At 40.0% G+C, this 14,255-nt stretch overlaps 1 protein-coding gene across 1 annotated transcript; it reads left to right on the forward strand.

The window, feature by feature from the left end:
- The first annotated feature begins 8,751 nt into the window (after positions 1 to 8,751).
- Positions 8,752 to 11,431, forward strand: LOC140461108 (probable G-protein coupled receptor 139). Its single transcript, XM_072555871.1, has 2 exons — positions 8,752 to 8,821; positions 10,521 to 11,431. The coding sequence occupies exons 1-2, from the start codon at positions 8,752 to 8,754 to the stop codon at positions 11,429 to 11,431; spliced, it is 981 nt and encodes a 326-aa protein (XP_072411972.1).
- Positions 11,432 to 14,255: the final 2,824 nt, after the last annotated feature.

The following is a 14,255-nucleotide window of genomic DNA, read 5'->3' on the forward strand; positions in this document are numbered from 1 at the left end:
TTGCAGAAGGAACTTGATGAAATTTTGCAGTGTATTTTGTCGAATGTACACAACTTTGCTTCTGAGTGTCGGAGGTGTATGAATGGACGCGCCTGGATGTGGTGTCAAATAAGTGGGTTGTTTTGTCCTGAATGTTGACAAGCGTCTTGAATACTGTTGGAACTGTAAACTTCCACGCATGTGGGGGTTACCTTTCATTATATTTAAACTTCATGAGACTTCCCTTTCCATAATGCCAACGACAATGTCTGGAAACAATCCAAGGAATCTCCTCAGAACTGCCTCCAATATGCCATAACTTTTCACTTAAAGAGATAACAATTTTATGAACTACTCCAGCTACCGTCTCAAGAAGGTGTTCGCATAGTTGTCACAATACTTGAGCACTTTTTATACTCCATTCCTTTTGCAGTAAATGCGAAAATTCAATTTGTGTTTTTCATTGCCTGCTGTATCTGCAGATTAGTTTTCAAAGATTCATGCTCGAGGAATTCTAGTATCTGGAGATTACTTTTCAGCGACTCTTGCTGGGGAAATTCTGTTCAAACACTTGCACAACATGAAAGCAATCTCAGCTAAACTCCTTCCCAATGAACAAAATATATGCAATAATCTGACTCCAAAGAGCTCAAAATAATTGGGCAGAGAGGGCCATTTTATTCGACGTCAAAGGACACGAGCTCAGTATCTACTATCTTCGATTGAACTTGCTGGAGACGCCAAGGCATATTTTGTGAAAACGGGGAAAGCACAAAAATTACAGCCAGCTGTTTACCTACAAATCTAAGAGAGTCATTCACGTTGATGATGCAAAACAGCTGAGATAATCTGCTCCTTCACTGAAATGTAACTAAGGCGCATGTCAGAACTTAATTATTTCTCTGGAGACTCTCACAGGGTAGAAATAAAGGTTGAATCAAACTGCTGGAAGAAATAGTGTGCTAAAATATAGTATTTGCTTTATTTTGTTAAACAAGATGCACGGGCCGCCCAATGGCCTCTTCTTTGCAATCTTCTATCCAATTATTGCTATTATTGGTGTCCCTGGTATGTAATCATTCACATTAGAGTTATTCATTAAAAGAAAACAATTCCGTCTATTTTGGCGTACAACTGAATTTATTTAACATTCAGTGTTTTCTCAATGCAACGGACTTAAGCAGAATGAGACAAATTCCTTGTCACACCTCTCTACAATCAGAAAGATTGCACAATTGGAAACAGCTTCAGGTGACCAGGATCTATTTTGAATCTCCACTTATTTTTGGTTTCTGTCCCTGAGATTACACTGTTGTAATGGAACCATTACATTAGAAACTGGCATTCAGCCAATCGGAGCCTCTCATACTGTGTCATCCTGTCCGAGTTTGGGCTTTTAAAGAAACTGACAGTGTCAGTCTGCAGCAGCCATGCGGATATTCAGCACCTGTCTTCTATTCGCAATGTTCATTGCAGGTGAGGAATAGTCCAATTGTGTCTTCTACACACTAGAAGCACGTAGATATTCGAGTGATATTATTAAAATACTACCTTCTTCTTTCTGAACATGTTAAAGAACTCAGTGATGGTAATTCCGTAACTCAGTCTCAGCTTTCCGAGAGCAGGAGAATGGGTGAATCGGTGACTATGAGATGTACTTACAGTACAACAGAAAACGAGTAGTATTTGTATTGGCGCCTGCAACAATCAGACAGGGAGCTTCAGTTTATTGTGTGGAGACGGTCATGGGATACAGAACAAAGGAAAGGAGCCCATTCCGGAGACCGTTTCTCGGCAGAGCTCCAACATGGAATAAAACTCACCAGTTTGATCATTTTGGGGCTGCAGCTGACTGACACTGCCATATATTTATGAGTAAAAAACAATCCGAGCTTTGTTGAAAAAATATTGATCAGTTTTTGAGGGTATTTCTGTTAGAGATTGTGTGGTTTGCTCAGAATCACAAAATTAATTGCAACCACAAAGCAAAGTGCAACGTTGAGCGCTCAACAGCACGGCCGCCAGGAAACCAGAGCAAACTGGAAGCAAACTGTCACAGGATTTTTTGGAGAAACGTCTGAGAAAACCAATTGCAGAGAAGAGAGATTACTGAATCTATCATACCGTTAACCTGTCCCTCCGGGTCAAGTTTAGCACAGGATCTTTATCCACTGACCACCAAGAAAACAGAATCATTGAATCATATATTTCAGAATAGGTTTTTCATCCCATCAGGTCTGTACCACCAAAACTACACTAATTCTATGCTTTGCAACACGAAGCCCATCCCTCATCGAAGTAATTTTGGAAGATTGAGAATTTACCTACCTCAACCCAGACAATGCGTTTCAGCCAACCACTGCTGGGTAATTTCTTCTTAGCGCAAATCTCCTCTAACCCTCATGCCTTTCATTTTTAAATGATGCTCCATTCTTGCTGATTCTCCAACCAAGACGAATAGCTGCTTTATATCCATTCTATCTATACAGCCAAAATATTATGCCACCACTATTCCACGTCGAGTGCAATCATACAATTCTGATAGAGACAAGAATTATACACAAAACTTCAGTTGTGACCTAACCAAAGTCCTGTGCAGCTTCAATAAATCCTCAATGCGGTTTAATATATACCTCCACTGATAATAGCAGGAGCCCTCATGCATCTTAAACTGTCGCAAAAACCTTCCCAGTCGCCTTCAGCGTTCTGTTCACAAGCACCCCACAACATCTTAATTTCTCTGAATTTCGTAGTTTGTTAGAATTCATTTAATACTCCCTTATCTTTTTTGCTTCTTTGGAAATGCATCACTTCACTATTATCATTAGCAAATTCCATCTGCTACTGATCTGCCACATTACTAAACTGTTTACAACCACCTGTAACCAATGACAGTCATCCTTGCTGTCAATCACCCGGCTAAGTTTTCAGTAATTGTAAACATTGTTACCTTGTCCTCCACCCCACTCTCCTGCCATATTCTCATTGAAACAGATCGTATATGCAACGACCAATAAGGAAGTCAGCACTGAACCCTGACGTAAAACACCAGCCTCCACTCACGCAAACTATCTTCTACCACCACGTGCAATTTGTATGTGGAAGATCTTTGAATATTAAGAATGATCAACACGTTCCATGAGCCCAGCAATGTCTTTTCGTTCTTAATCTGCTCAAATTCATCACAAGTCCACTCCCTGCCACTACCATTATATCATGAACAGGTCACATGTGTCACAAGCAAATATTTAGGGAAATAATATCTTCGAGTTTTTGAGGGGCGAATGGTTGCCTGCATCGACTTCATGAATGCAACTAATTTTCAACAACTCCTTAAATTCTAAACTCTTTGTCAGATACAAGAACATTAACTGTTCATTTGTTTATGCTTTTTAATATATGATGTTGGAGGTAGAAAATTGGATTTGACCATTGCCTAATTCCTTGAAATACATGGAGACAGATGAAATAGGAGTGGAACGAAACCCTACTTTTCCTGCATTAAATAAAATCAAGACTAATCTGTTTGTCTTTGAATTCCAAACTCGTTTCTCTCCTCAGCAAGTGGAAGTTCTGGGCTGATTATATGGAGAATTTATCTGATGGTTTGATTAAAGAAGAAAAGAGTTCGAAGGGGCTTGGATGACACATGTTGACATTTAACAAACTGTCAATTTCCAAAGACCCTTCCAGATGTGGATTCACTGTTCCACTTCTGAATGAAAATTATGTCACTTTGAAGACGTTCTGCTCAATCCAGTGTGAACTTCCTGTTGATAAGTCTTGGAAATAAGCTTTGAATACATTATTTATGTCTGAAGACGTTTTACTGATACATCACGAGTTGTGGGACCCTCTGTTTCATATCTTTGCCAAAAACTACTTTAATCGTCTGCTCAAAATAAGGGTAACAAAAGACTGAATTCCATTGAGGGAAAACATCCGCAATCCGATTATCTGAACATGGCAGTAAGTCGGAGTAAATTTCCCTGCACCCAGAAATATTTTTTTTTTCAATACTGAATGTGGCTGCATGTAATAATAACGTTTCCATCACTGATAAACTCGCTGATGTCTCACGAAACTTGACGACTGGGTAAACTCTCTCCCACAGTGGGAGAAGGTGAACGGCCTCTCTCCAGTCTCATGTTTTTTTGTATCATCTTTTTAAGCAGGTTTTCTTTTCAGCTGTTATTTTGAACAGGACATTTAAAAGATCCTTGATTGTTGTTAGCCAGTTAATGTGCACACAGTCAGGTTAATCGAGAAAACACCTTCCTATGATCAGATTAGGTGACCCGTCACTCACCAGTTTGAATTCAGAGATCAATCAGCAAGTGTGGAGAAAGAATACATTCATTCTTTCTGACACAGTTCAACTCATTCTCAAACTGTCACTCATACTTAGATGCAATGTCTCTTTCCCATATTCTCTTAGTTAAATTTACTCTCGGAAAAGCTCACACTCATTCATACGGATATGCACACTCTCTTTATTTCACACTCACAAATTCGCTTTCATTCACGCTCGTTCTCACACTGTAAAATTCATTCTCATACCAGCTTTCATCTTCACATACACTCTCTCATAATCATGCTGTCATACTTTCACACTGTTAAACTCACTGTAGCAAAGCCTCACAACTTTAGCATTAGAGAAATAGAGGCACAAATGTTCCAAACTGGTGGTCCCGCTCTCTGGAAGAACAATCTGCATATTGCCACTTCCAAAATTTGTACCAAATGCTGAACACTATTCAGAAGGCATTTGACGATTGCCTCTCTGTGAAGAAGGTAATTCTGCAATGATATAAACCACTTGAGAGAGAACTGGAGCAGATTAAATCTCATTTTCAAAAGGCATTTGGCTCTTTTCGAAACGTGCACATATGCAACGATTCTGGGAGTTGAGGGCAGTGTGATTAACCTAATCCCTCAGTTCAGGGACAGTCCTGCTGCTGGAGACTGAAAGCCTCCTTCTGTGACTGGCAGGTGCCGATGTTTCGGGTAATATTCAGGACAATTATGGCAGGCATTGACTGTTCAGGCTTTTTTTGAATTCCCGGCTTTACAACTGAAGGAGAAAACAGAAGGTACAACAAAGGCAGAGTTCGCTACAAAAATCCAGTACTGCAGTATCTTCAAATTGTATTGGCAGCTAAGTATAGAAAGTGGTGCTGCGAGTGGCAAATGAGTTGCCAGTTGGAGGTCACTAAAGAGTGAGGAGAATGCTGAATAAGTAAAATTCAAAGATATGTTTCGTTGCCTGGTCGATGCAGTTGAATTTTTCTAGGCGTGGCACATGTGTCACTTAATCGGAAAACCACAAGCAATAATAAAACATGCATCTTTCATACCTATTCCAGCATTTGAGGAACCGTTCACGAGAGTCTTAAATGATGTCAGATGTCCCCTACCTCAAACAAAAAGTGTGAAGCAGTTTTGATTAACAATAATGGATGCATTGACTGGATTTCCTGAAGTCGTCAAATTGCGCGATATCACAGCTAGAAGAGTTGTAGAAGAATTGAATCTTCTTTTGATTATTAGATACAGACAACCAATACAGATCCAGTCAGATTAAGGGTCAAACTTCACGTCCAAAATATTCATGGAGTTTATGGATAGCTTGGGAATAAAACAATCTAAATCTACTGCCTGCCATCCAGAATCGCAGGGAGTGCTAGAAAGGTGGAATCAAATATTAAATACTATATTGAGGGCTTTTAGTCAGGATTATCCAGATGATTGGGATCGGGGAGTGCTGTTTGTGCTTTTTGTGGTCAGAGATGTACCAAAAGTACCGAACAAATGCAGTGCATTTGAAGCATTTCTGGGGCATGAAGCAATAGGACAGATAATCAGAATTCAGAGACCACACATTTGGATGATGTGTCAAATTTTACAGAACAAGAGAAGAGAGCTGGGGAGTTGGCTAAACAGCATTTAACAATATCGCAGCATACAATAGAGCAGAAAGTGGAAATATATCAAAGTTCGCAATTTTGCCATGGGGCATAAGATATTAGTGTTAATTCCAGTAATACGTGAACCTTTAACAGGAAGGTTTTATAAACTTTATCAAACAGAGAGGAAATTGAGTGAGGTGAACTATTCGATTCGGAACTCGAGACAGGATGAAATTTCGCAAAGTGAACATTGTGAATGTGCTCAACAGTATGTTGACAGGGACGGAAAGGAAGAGGAGATGATGTTAATGATTACAATCAAGAAGGGAAACCTAAGTTAATGTCTCTGAATTAGACATTCCTCAAATCAAATTGGACCATGAGGAAGTTGTCAAAAATTGGGATAAATTATTGAGCTACCTTCCACAAGAAAATCGAAATGACCTGAAGGAGATATTATTATCATAGGAATAAACTAGGAAATACTATCCTAATTGTGCAAGAGACAGATCTAAGAGATGTTGTTTCGATTTAGCAACATCCTTATCTGCGTAAACATTTAAAGTTGGCACAAGTTTAGAAGGAAGTAGTATACATACTCAAGATGGCACAATCGAAGTGAGTTTTACAGTAACTGGAACTCACCCAGAGCCACGGTGCCAAAGCCAAATGGCTCTCTTTGGTTATGTATGGATTCGCGCAAAATCAATGTCATCACAAAGACGGCGGCATATCCAATTCCGCAGTTGAGGACTGTGTCGAGAAGGTGGGACAAGTGACTTACATTTCTAAGTTGAACTTGCTCAGAGGCAACTGGCAGGTACCTTTGTCAGAAACCCAAAGGCAATTTTGGCTTTCGTAATGCCAGCTGAATATATCATAACCTCATGCCATTTGGTATGAAAAATGCTCCAGCCATATTTCAGAAACTAACTAATAAGGCCATTGCCAAATTACTCACATGTGTGGTGTACATTGATGACATGGCGATTTTTTGTCACTCGTGGAAGGAACGTTTGCAGCATTTATATGACTTGTTCGATCGACATCAGCAGGCAGGTTGAATGGTAAACCAAGCTAAAAGAAAAGTTGCAAAAGCCCAAGCCACGTTCTTGGGACACGTTATTAGACACGAACAAATGGCCCCACGAGGTGTGAAAAAGAGAATAATTGGGAATTTCCTACGCCTTCGAGGGAAAGAGCATTATCAAGGTTCCTGGATTTGAATGGACATAACAGAAACTTTTTGCCGAATGTTAGAAGTGTGGCGGCTACACTCACTGAATTGTTACAAAAAAACGGAAAGACGTTTCAGTGGAAAACGGTCTGTCAAAAGACATTTGGCTGCCTAAAAACTGTGTCAACCACTGCCCCCCTATTAGCTACAGCTGATTACACGAAACCTTTCAAGGCGGCTATTGATGCCAGTGGTGTGGGTTTCAGTGCAATATCTCTGCAGGATGATGATGAGAGGAAAGAAGGATCCATTGAGTATGTCTCTTAGAGCGTAAATGCTCATTAACAAAAATATTCAACAGCTGAGAAAGAGAATTTGATCTTGCCGCTGGCTTTGAAACATTTCAGTGTTTATATGAACCAGCAACGCATCTGATACAATCGTCTACACTGATCATAACCCGTTGACATTTGTGGAGATATTTCAGGGCAAAAATTGCCAGACTCTTTCGTTTGAGCTTGTTGTTTCACCCATTCAATTTGACAATTGTGCCTGCGGCAGTTTGTAAAAACATGATTGCCAATACGCTGTTGAGACTCGAATAACATACGTAAACATTGGGTGGTGGGTATGCTACGGCCTGAATTCAAATGTGGTTGTGCATGTTTGCATCTATATACATATATAATCAGTGTAGTGTACGTGCATGATTTACCAGACCAAACAGTTTTTTTTTTCTCGGTGCTTTAAGAATCAAGCCACCTTTAAATATCGATGTTTTGTTTAAGATGGAAGGAGATATAAAACTGTTTCTTTTTCTAAAAGCTGTTCCTTTTTTCAAGGATAATGTGTCCTTGATTTGTTTTTGAAGGGGTTGTGTGAAAAGCCCAGACACTGAATCGGCTGGGTTGACAGGGAGATAAACAAAAATGCGTTGGGAGGCCTTTTTGTTTAACTGTAAACAAATGGGTCTTCACGGCAAAGCTTTTCTGATTTAGAAGTAACCTGTATAGTCAAGGGAGTGTGGCCAGCCATCCAGCTGTGCAGTTCAGTTCAGCAGTGATTTGTGTGAAGAAAGGCTACTGAAGTCAGTCAACTGAGACTGGAATTTCTCTCTCTACTTCTGCACTTCACCTTCGATCATTAAGCCTCTTTGCCATTTTTACTCTGTGTTTAAGGGGTTTATTTATGAGGACTGTTGTGCATTTTCGGAACAGCATAATTAAATCCAGTTGGTTAGTCTAAGTTTTATGGGTAATTCTGCATTCGGTTCTTCATGTTTCAAACTGCAATTTAGTGAACTAATTTTTATCCGTTTTGAAACCTCGTAGTTAATCTCGTTCAGTTACTCCGGTGAATTTTCATTGTACACTTACCGAAACAAATAGGAAAGATATGGTCTGGTCTTTCTGCTTTAGAATGTTTTGAGTGGTCTGGCCCAGTCCAGAACAGACGAACCACTAAAATTATTACGAGCCTGTCCCAAAGTGAATCGAAATCCTCCACTTTGTTGAAAGGCATGAAGGAGTGAGGTAATCTTATTGTGCATGGAATTGTCAGCAAGATTCATCTTGTAATTTAATTGGCCCCCTGGAGATTATCAAAGCGAATGAATGAGGTTGCACTTAAATGTGTCGCAGAGCAAACCTCCACAGCGACAACTTCTCTTGCAGTTTCTGAGCGACGATGCACGAACCAGTCATTGCCCCCTTCTTCGTCGTTTCCTATTCAATTCTCGCTGCTATTGGCGCCCCTGGTAAGTCACTGATTCACATGAAAAGTATTTTTTTAGTCTATGTTTCCTGAAATGCATTACTTTCCCATTCAGGATATAGGAGAAAGTGAGGACTGCAGATGCTGGAGATCAGAGCTGAATATGTGTTGCTGGAAAAGCGCAGCAGGTCAGGCAGCAGTCCAGGAACAGGAGAATGGACGTTTCGGGCATAAGCCCTGAAGATTCCTGAAGAAGGGCTTATGCCCGAAAGATCGATTCTCCTGTTCCTTTGATGCTGCCTGACCTGCTGCGTTTTTACAGCAACACATTTTCAGCTATTCAGGATATAGCTGAACTTTTCCAACATGCGACATTAATAGATATCAAATGACGTTCAGTGCATAAGACGGCATACCATCTGTGCTGTGTCATATCATCGTTGAGTACTGACAATTTCTTAAGTATGAATGAAAAATACGTTCCTGAATTTTCCATGATATGTACTCATAGAAAAATGGTTTATTGTCTGCTGAACTACGAACTGGGATGAATGAATATGCATGAAGTTTGGGAGAAGATTTGTAACTCGGATGCTCATTGTTGTTGTTGTTCTGTTCGGCGAGCTGGGAATTTGTGTTGCAGACATTTCATCCCCTGTCCTGGTGACATCCTCAGTGCTTGGGAGCCTCCTGTGGAGCGATTCTGTGATGTTTCCTCGGTAATGCATGAACATTAAACTGTTATACTGATGCATTTTAAGTTCCACTTCAAAACAGGAAAAGCTTTCCAGCGTTGTAGTCCATTCTTTAATTGTTGACCATAATGTGGTCCAATACCTTTCTGCATGGGCTTATTGCAATCTCTGTCTATGATTTATTTTTCATAGTGAATGGAGTCATTGTTAATGTGATCGTAGGAATTTCCTGAAGTTTAATATAAAAGACGTCAGTGGCGATGCAAGATTTATAAACTGTCATTAATTTGCTTAACTGTTGCAAGGATTCGTATGCTCTGGATAAGTTTTTGGAATAATTAGCCAGAACAACATTCTTCACAATTATTAGAAAGTTCACATCATCTCGAGCCACAACACAGCCATTCGCAAACACCAAATTAATGCAATTTCGTGAGATATGAGATATTGCAAAAAAGGTTCGATCAAAGGAACGTGTGAAAGAGGGAGTAGAAGCGAAGATCTGCGGTAATAATTCCAGAGTTTAGAGCTTTATTATTTAAACCTCTCACTGACACAAGTAGAAATACCAATTTGAGGCATACACGGGAGACACAAACAAAGTTAACTTGTGATTACGAACAGTTCTGTGTGATTGCGGGATTGGATGTAGCAAGAATCTGGAGCTTCTGAAGATTCAAATGATGACAATTGCAATGGGTGGGACACCACTAGTGAAAAGCCAACGTGAGGAAATATTTATGGGTTGAAGCGTGTCCGGGGTTTGGTATGAATACGTTCATCGGGTCCACATTATTCCATTTATCCTGAATTGGACAATAGCTACTGGAGTTTACTCACTAACGAGCAAACAATTTCTAATAATGGGACGATTCACATTGAGAGATATATAATGCTGTAGTGAACGTCCAATGCTTGTCAATGGTTTCGGGATAGGCAGAGAGTGGAAAACCGATGTTTTAAAGATGTTACATAAAAGATTGAAAAAAGCAGCATACAGTGTTTTGATTATGTTCAATAATAACTTTCTCTTTTGATATCTCGCAGCCAATTTGTTGGCAATCATAATTTTATCTCGAGGACGGTGTAATCTCTCCCGATGCATCACCTCCTACCTGGTGGCTATCGCAGTGACTGATTTCTTTGTCATCATCACCGCAGTAATCCTCAATCGAATCAGCCGCATCTATTTCCGGGAAAGTGTCTTGTCGACCACTCCTATGTGCACTCTCAGCGTCGTACTGGTCTATGCCACGCGTGATTGCTCGGTCTGGCTAACAGTCGCCTTTACCATCGACCGTTTCGTAGCCATCTGCTGCCAGAAGTTGAAGACCAGATACTGTACAGAGAAAACTGCATCTCTGGTCATTGGAATTGTCTGTGCTCTGTGCTGCGTCAAGAACATTCCATACTACTTTATCTACGAACCCTTATACATTTTAGATGGGATATCGTGGTTTTGCAACATCAAAGCCAACTTCTACGTTTGGCCAGCTTGGCAGGCTTATGATTGGCTCTTTCAGATTTATCCCCCTTTTCTCCCATTTTTCGTTATTCTGATGTTGAACGTCCTGACCATAAGACAGATCCTAGTGGCCAACAGAGCCCGGAGGAGGCTCCGGGGTGCAGAGAAGCAACAAGACCCGGAGATGGCCCACCGCAAGAGATCCATCATCCTACTGTTCGCCATCTCTCTCAGCTTCCTCCTCCTTTGGTCCCCTCTTGTCGGACATTTCATCTACATGCGGCTTAAAGCAGAGAGCTACTTCGGTGGATTAGATTTCAGTGACCCACAGTATATCTTCCAAGAGACGACCAACACACTTCAGTTATTCAGTTCCTGCAACAACGTCTTCATTTATGCAATATCTCAGAATTTGTTTCGAAAGGAGTTAATGATCTTTTTGATGTACCCCTTCGCCACCCTCACCAATTTCTTCAAACACAGAGTGGAATAAATGTCTTATGCTCTTTCTTTTCCACTCGAGTAGTTCAGTGTATACTGGTCCCGTTATCACCTGATACAGAAATTTATGGAAAGTCAGTGCCAGTACCAAAGAGATAGAAAGCCGATTGGCAGCTCTGATAATTGACTGCAGTCGATCCTTAAGGGAATGCACAACGATTGTGATTTTGTATTACTCGAAAAGAAGCGCAATTGCAATCTGTGTTCACCTCCCACATCCCCTTACTGCGGCTACTCTCCATTCGTCTTGTCCAGATGACTTTTTTTTATTTATTCCTTACTCTCCTTACTTGGGCTCTCTGATCCCCACGCGTTACTGTCGGTGGAAATTTTGTGAAAGCATGAGAAGAAAAGTTGGCTCCCAGTCACTTCACACGTGTTGAGCCGATCACTATCATCACTAAACCAAAGAACCAACCTTTTTGACAGATATTGGCTTCAATCCTTGATAAGCAATTCGTCAGTTCACAGTTCACTGCGTTAAAAGTTCTCACCTTTTTCGTTTTCCCAGTTCTTCACTTTGTTGCTGTTTATCTTGTTGCAAAGTAAATTTGTGCCTCAAAAGTGGCTACACCAGCCATCCCAATAATTCCGCCTCACACAAAAACCCATGTGGCACCACAAAATATCCTCTCAAAATAAAGAACCTCAGGTTCTTTTTTTTCTCACATCAATTTTACGTAATTTCCAAAAGACCTGTCAGCCTCCCTGACATAATTTATATCAGTTCCACCTTCATAGTGGCTATAACGTGGTATGATTACTGGAATATTTGTTCAAAGGGTCAGGTATGTTCTTGGAATGCGAATTCTAACCTGGCCATGGTGGAATATAAATGAACAAATAAAATATAGTATTTGGAATAAATGATGACAACATATTTAATAGCCTGGAAAGAAAAGAACATCTCGTTGGCTACACTTCTTGAGAGATGTAAAATGACGTCCTCCCTGATCTATTGAAGGTTCTACGTGACATCAGATCGACTGCAATGCAGTTGTCATTCTACTGCATGAATAAGCAAAAGAAACTAACAACGCAGTCAATCCCATCCATAAATAATGAAAATCCTCTATGATTACTTCTCTGTACTCGTTCAGTGTATCTAACCAGCTCTGCCATGTTGTTTCCGCATCCTTAAGGATAAAGTTTCTGTCTGTAGCCAATTTTTGTTAAATTATGATCCCTCAAATCAAAGTGAAGCTCAATGCATTGATACACCAAGAACACAACAGGAAGATGGAATGAAGTTGAAACTCAGATAACAATGAAGAAATGTCATCAAAGGTGAAGACAGCTATGACAGATACACAGAGAAACCAACAGATGTGATAGATAAATGTTAGATGGTTGGAAGTGATTCAGAAAATAAATAGGAGATGGAGACACATGCCCAAGGATGCATCCATAGACTCTCAGAGACAACTAGGCACAATGTAAGTGAATGGATTATTCGAGGACTGGTTCAGAGGTCCGTGGCAATGAAAATCAGCAGCGTCAGTAATCATGTATTGACGTCTGTCATTTAAAAAAAAATGTTTGTCGCGAGTGTGATGCTGGAAAACTACAACTGGTTAGGCAGCGTCGAAGGATCAGGAGGATTGACCTTTCAAGAATAACTTCTTCATCAGATTCCTGCATTTGTTCATCATGGAATAGCTATTTGTGCATAGATGTTGAGAGCTGAAAGAGACTGGCAAATCGCAGCACAGAGAAATGACTATACTTTTTTTCCTAATAATTGGAACTTGTGTCGGATCTGGAAAGGAAGACCAGATTTTTTATTTAATGAACTGTTTACAACTGAATTGGAAACCATGTGCAATTTCCATAATTTACCACTACGGAATATTATGCTGCTCAGCGATGTTGAGCTGAAGTTTTCAGTGTGTGATTCTCAGGTTCTATTCACAAAAATATGTTTCATGCCTTCATGTGTTTTTAAAGGAACGATTGGCAGATAAATACTCATTCAAGAACCACCAGAATTAGTAACTGAAGAAAGATGGGCCATAACGATGAACAGCCATTATATTACAAAATATTTTGTTGAAATTCTCTTTTATTACATTCACTTTTGCTACCAAACCCCAGGATACTTCGAACAAAAAACATAGGATAGTACGACACAGTACAGGCCCTTGTTCTGAAAATTTATCTTAATCTAACTTCAAACTAATTGACACACCCCTCAATTTACTGCCGCCGATGTGATTGTCGAGCAGTCATTAAATGTCTCTAATATCTCTGACTCTATTACCACAACTGGCAGTGCATTCCACGCTTCCACTATTCTCTGATTAAAGAAACTAACAATGACGTCTGTTCTGTTTCTTCCTCCAATCATCGAAACATAATGACAGCACGTTCAGTCATTTCTGTCTGGGGAAACGTTATTACCTCTATTAATGCCTCTCATCACTTTGTGCACCTCTATGAAGTCTTTCTTCATCTCTCCAATGAGTAATAGCACCATCTCACCTAAACTCTGTTCATAAGACAAGTCCTCCAATCCAGGCAGAATCCTGACAAATCTCCTTTGCACCTAATCTGAAGTATGTTCATCCTTTCTATAATAAGGCACGCAGAATTGAACACAATATTCCAGCTGCGGTCTAATCATGGTTTTATCGAGCTGCATCAAAACCTCGCGGCTCTGAAGCTCAATCCCCATTTAATAAAAGCGAGATCACTATATTCCTTGCGTTACAACTTTGGATCTATGTATCTGTACACAAATTCGCACTTTTCCTCCATGCCACCAAACTCTTTTCTTTAATCCGGTATTAAGCATTCAAATTCAACATTGCAAAATA

The sequence above is a fragment of the Chiloscyllium punctatum genome, chromosome 36, assembly GCF_047496795.1.
Source record: "Chiloscyllium punctatum isolate Juve2018m chromosome 36, sChiPun1.3, whole genome shotgun sequence".
NCBI lineage: Eukaryota > Metazoa > Chordata > Chondrichthyes > Orectolobiformes > Hemiscylliidae > Chiloscyllium > Chiloscyllium punctatum.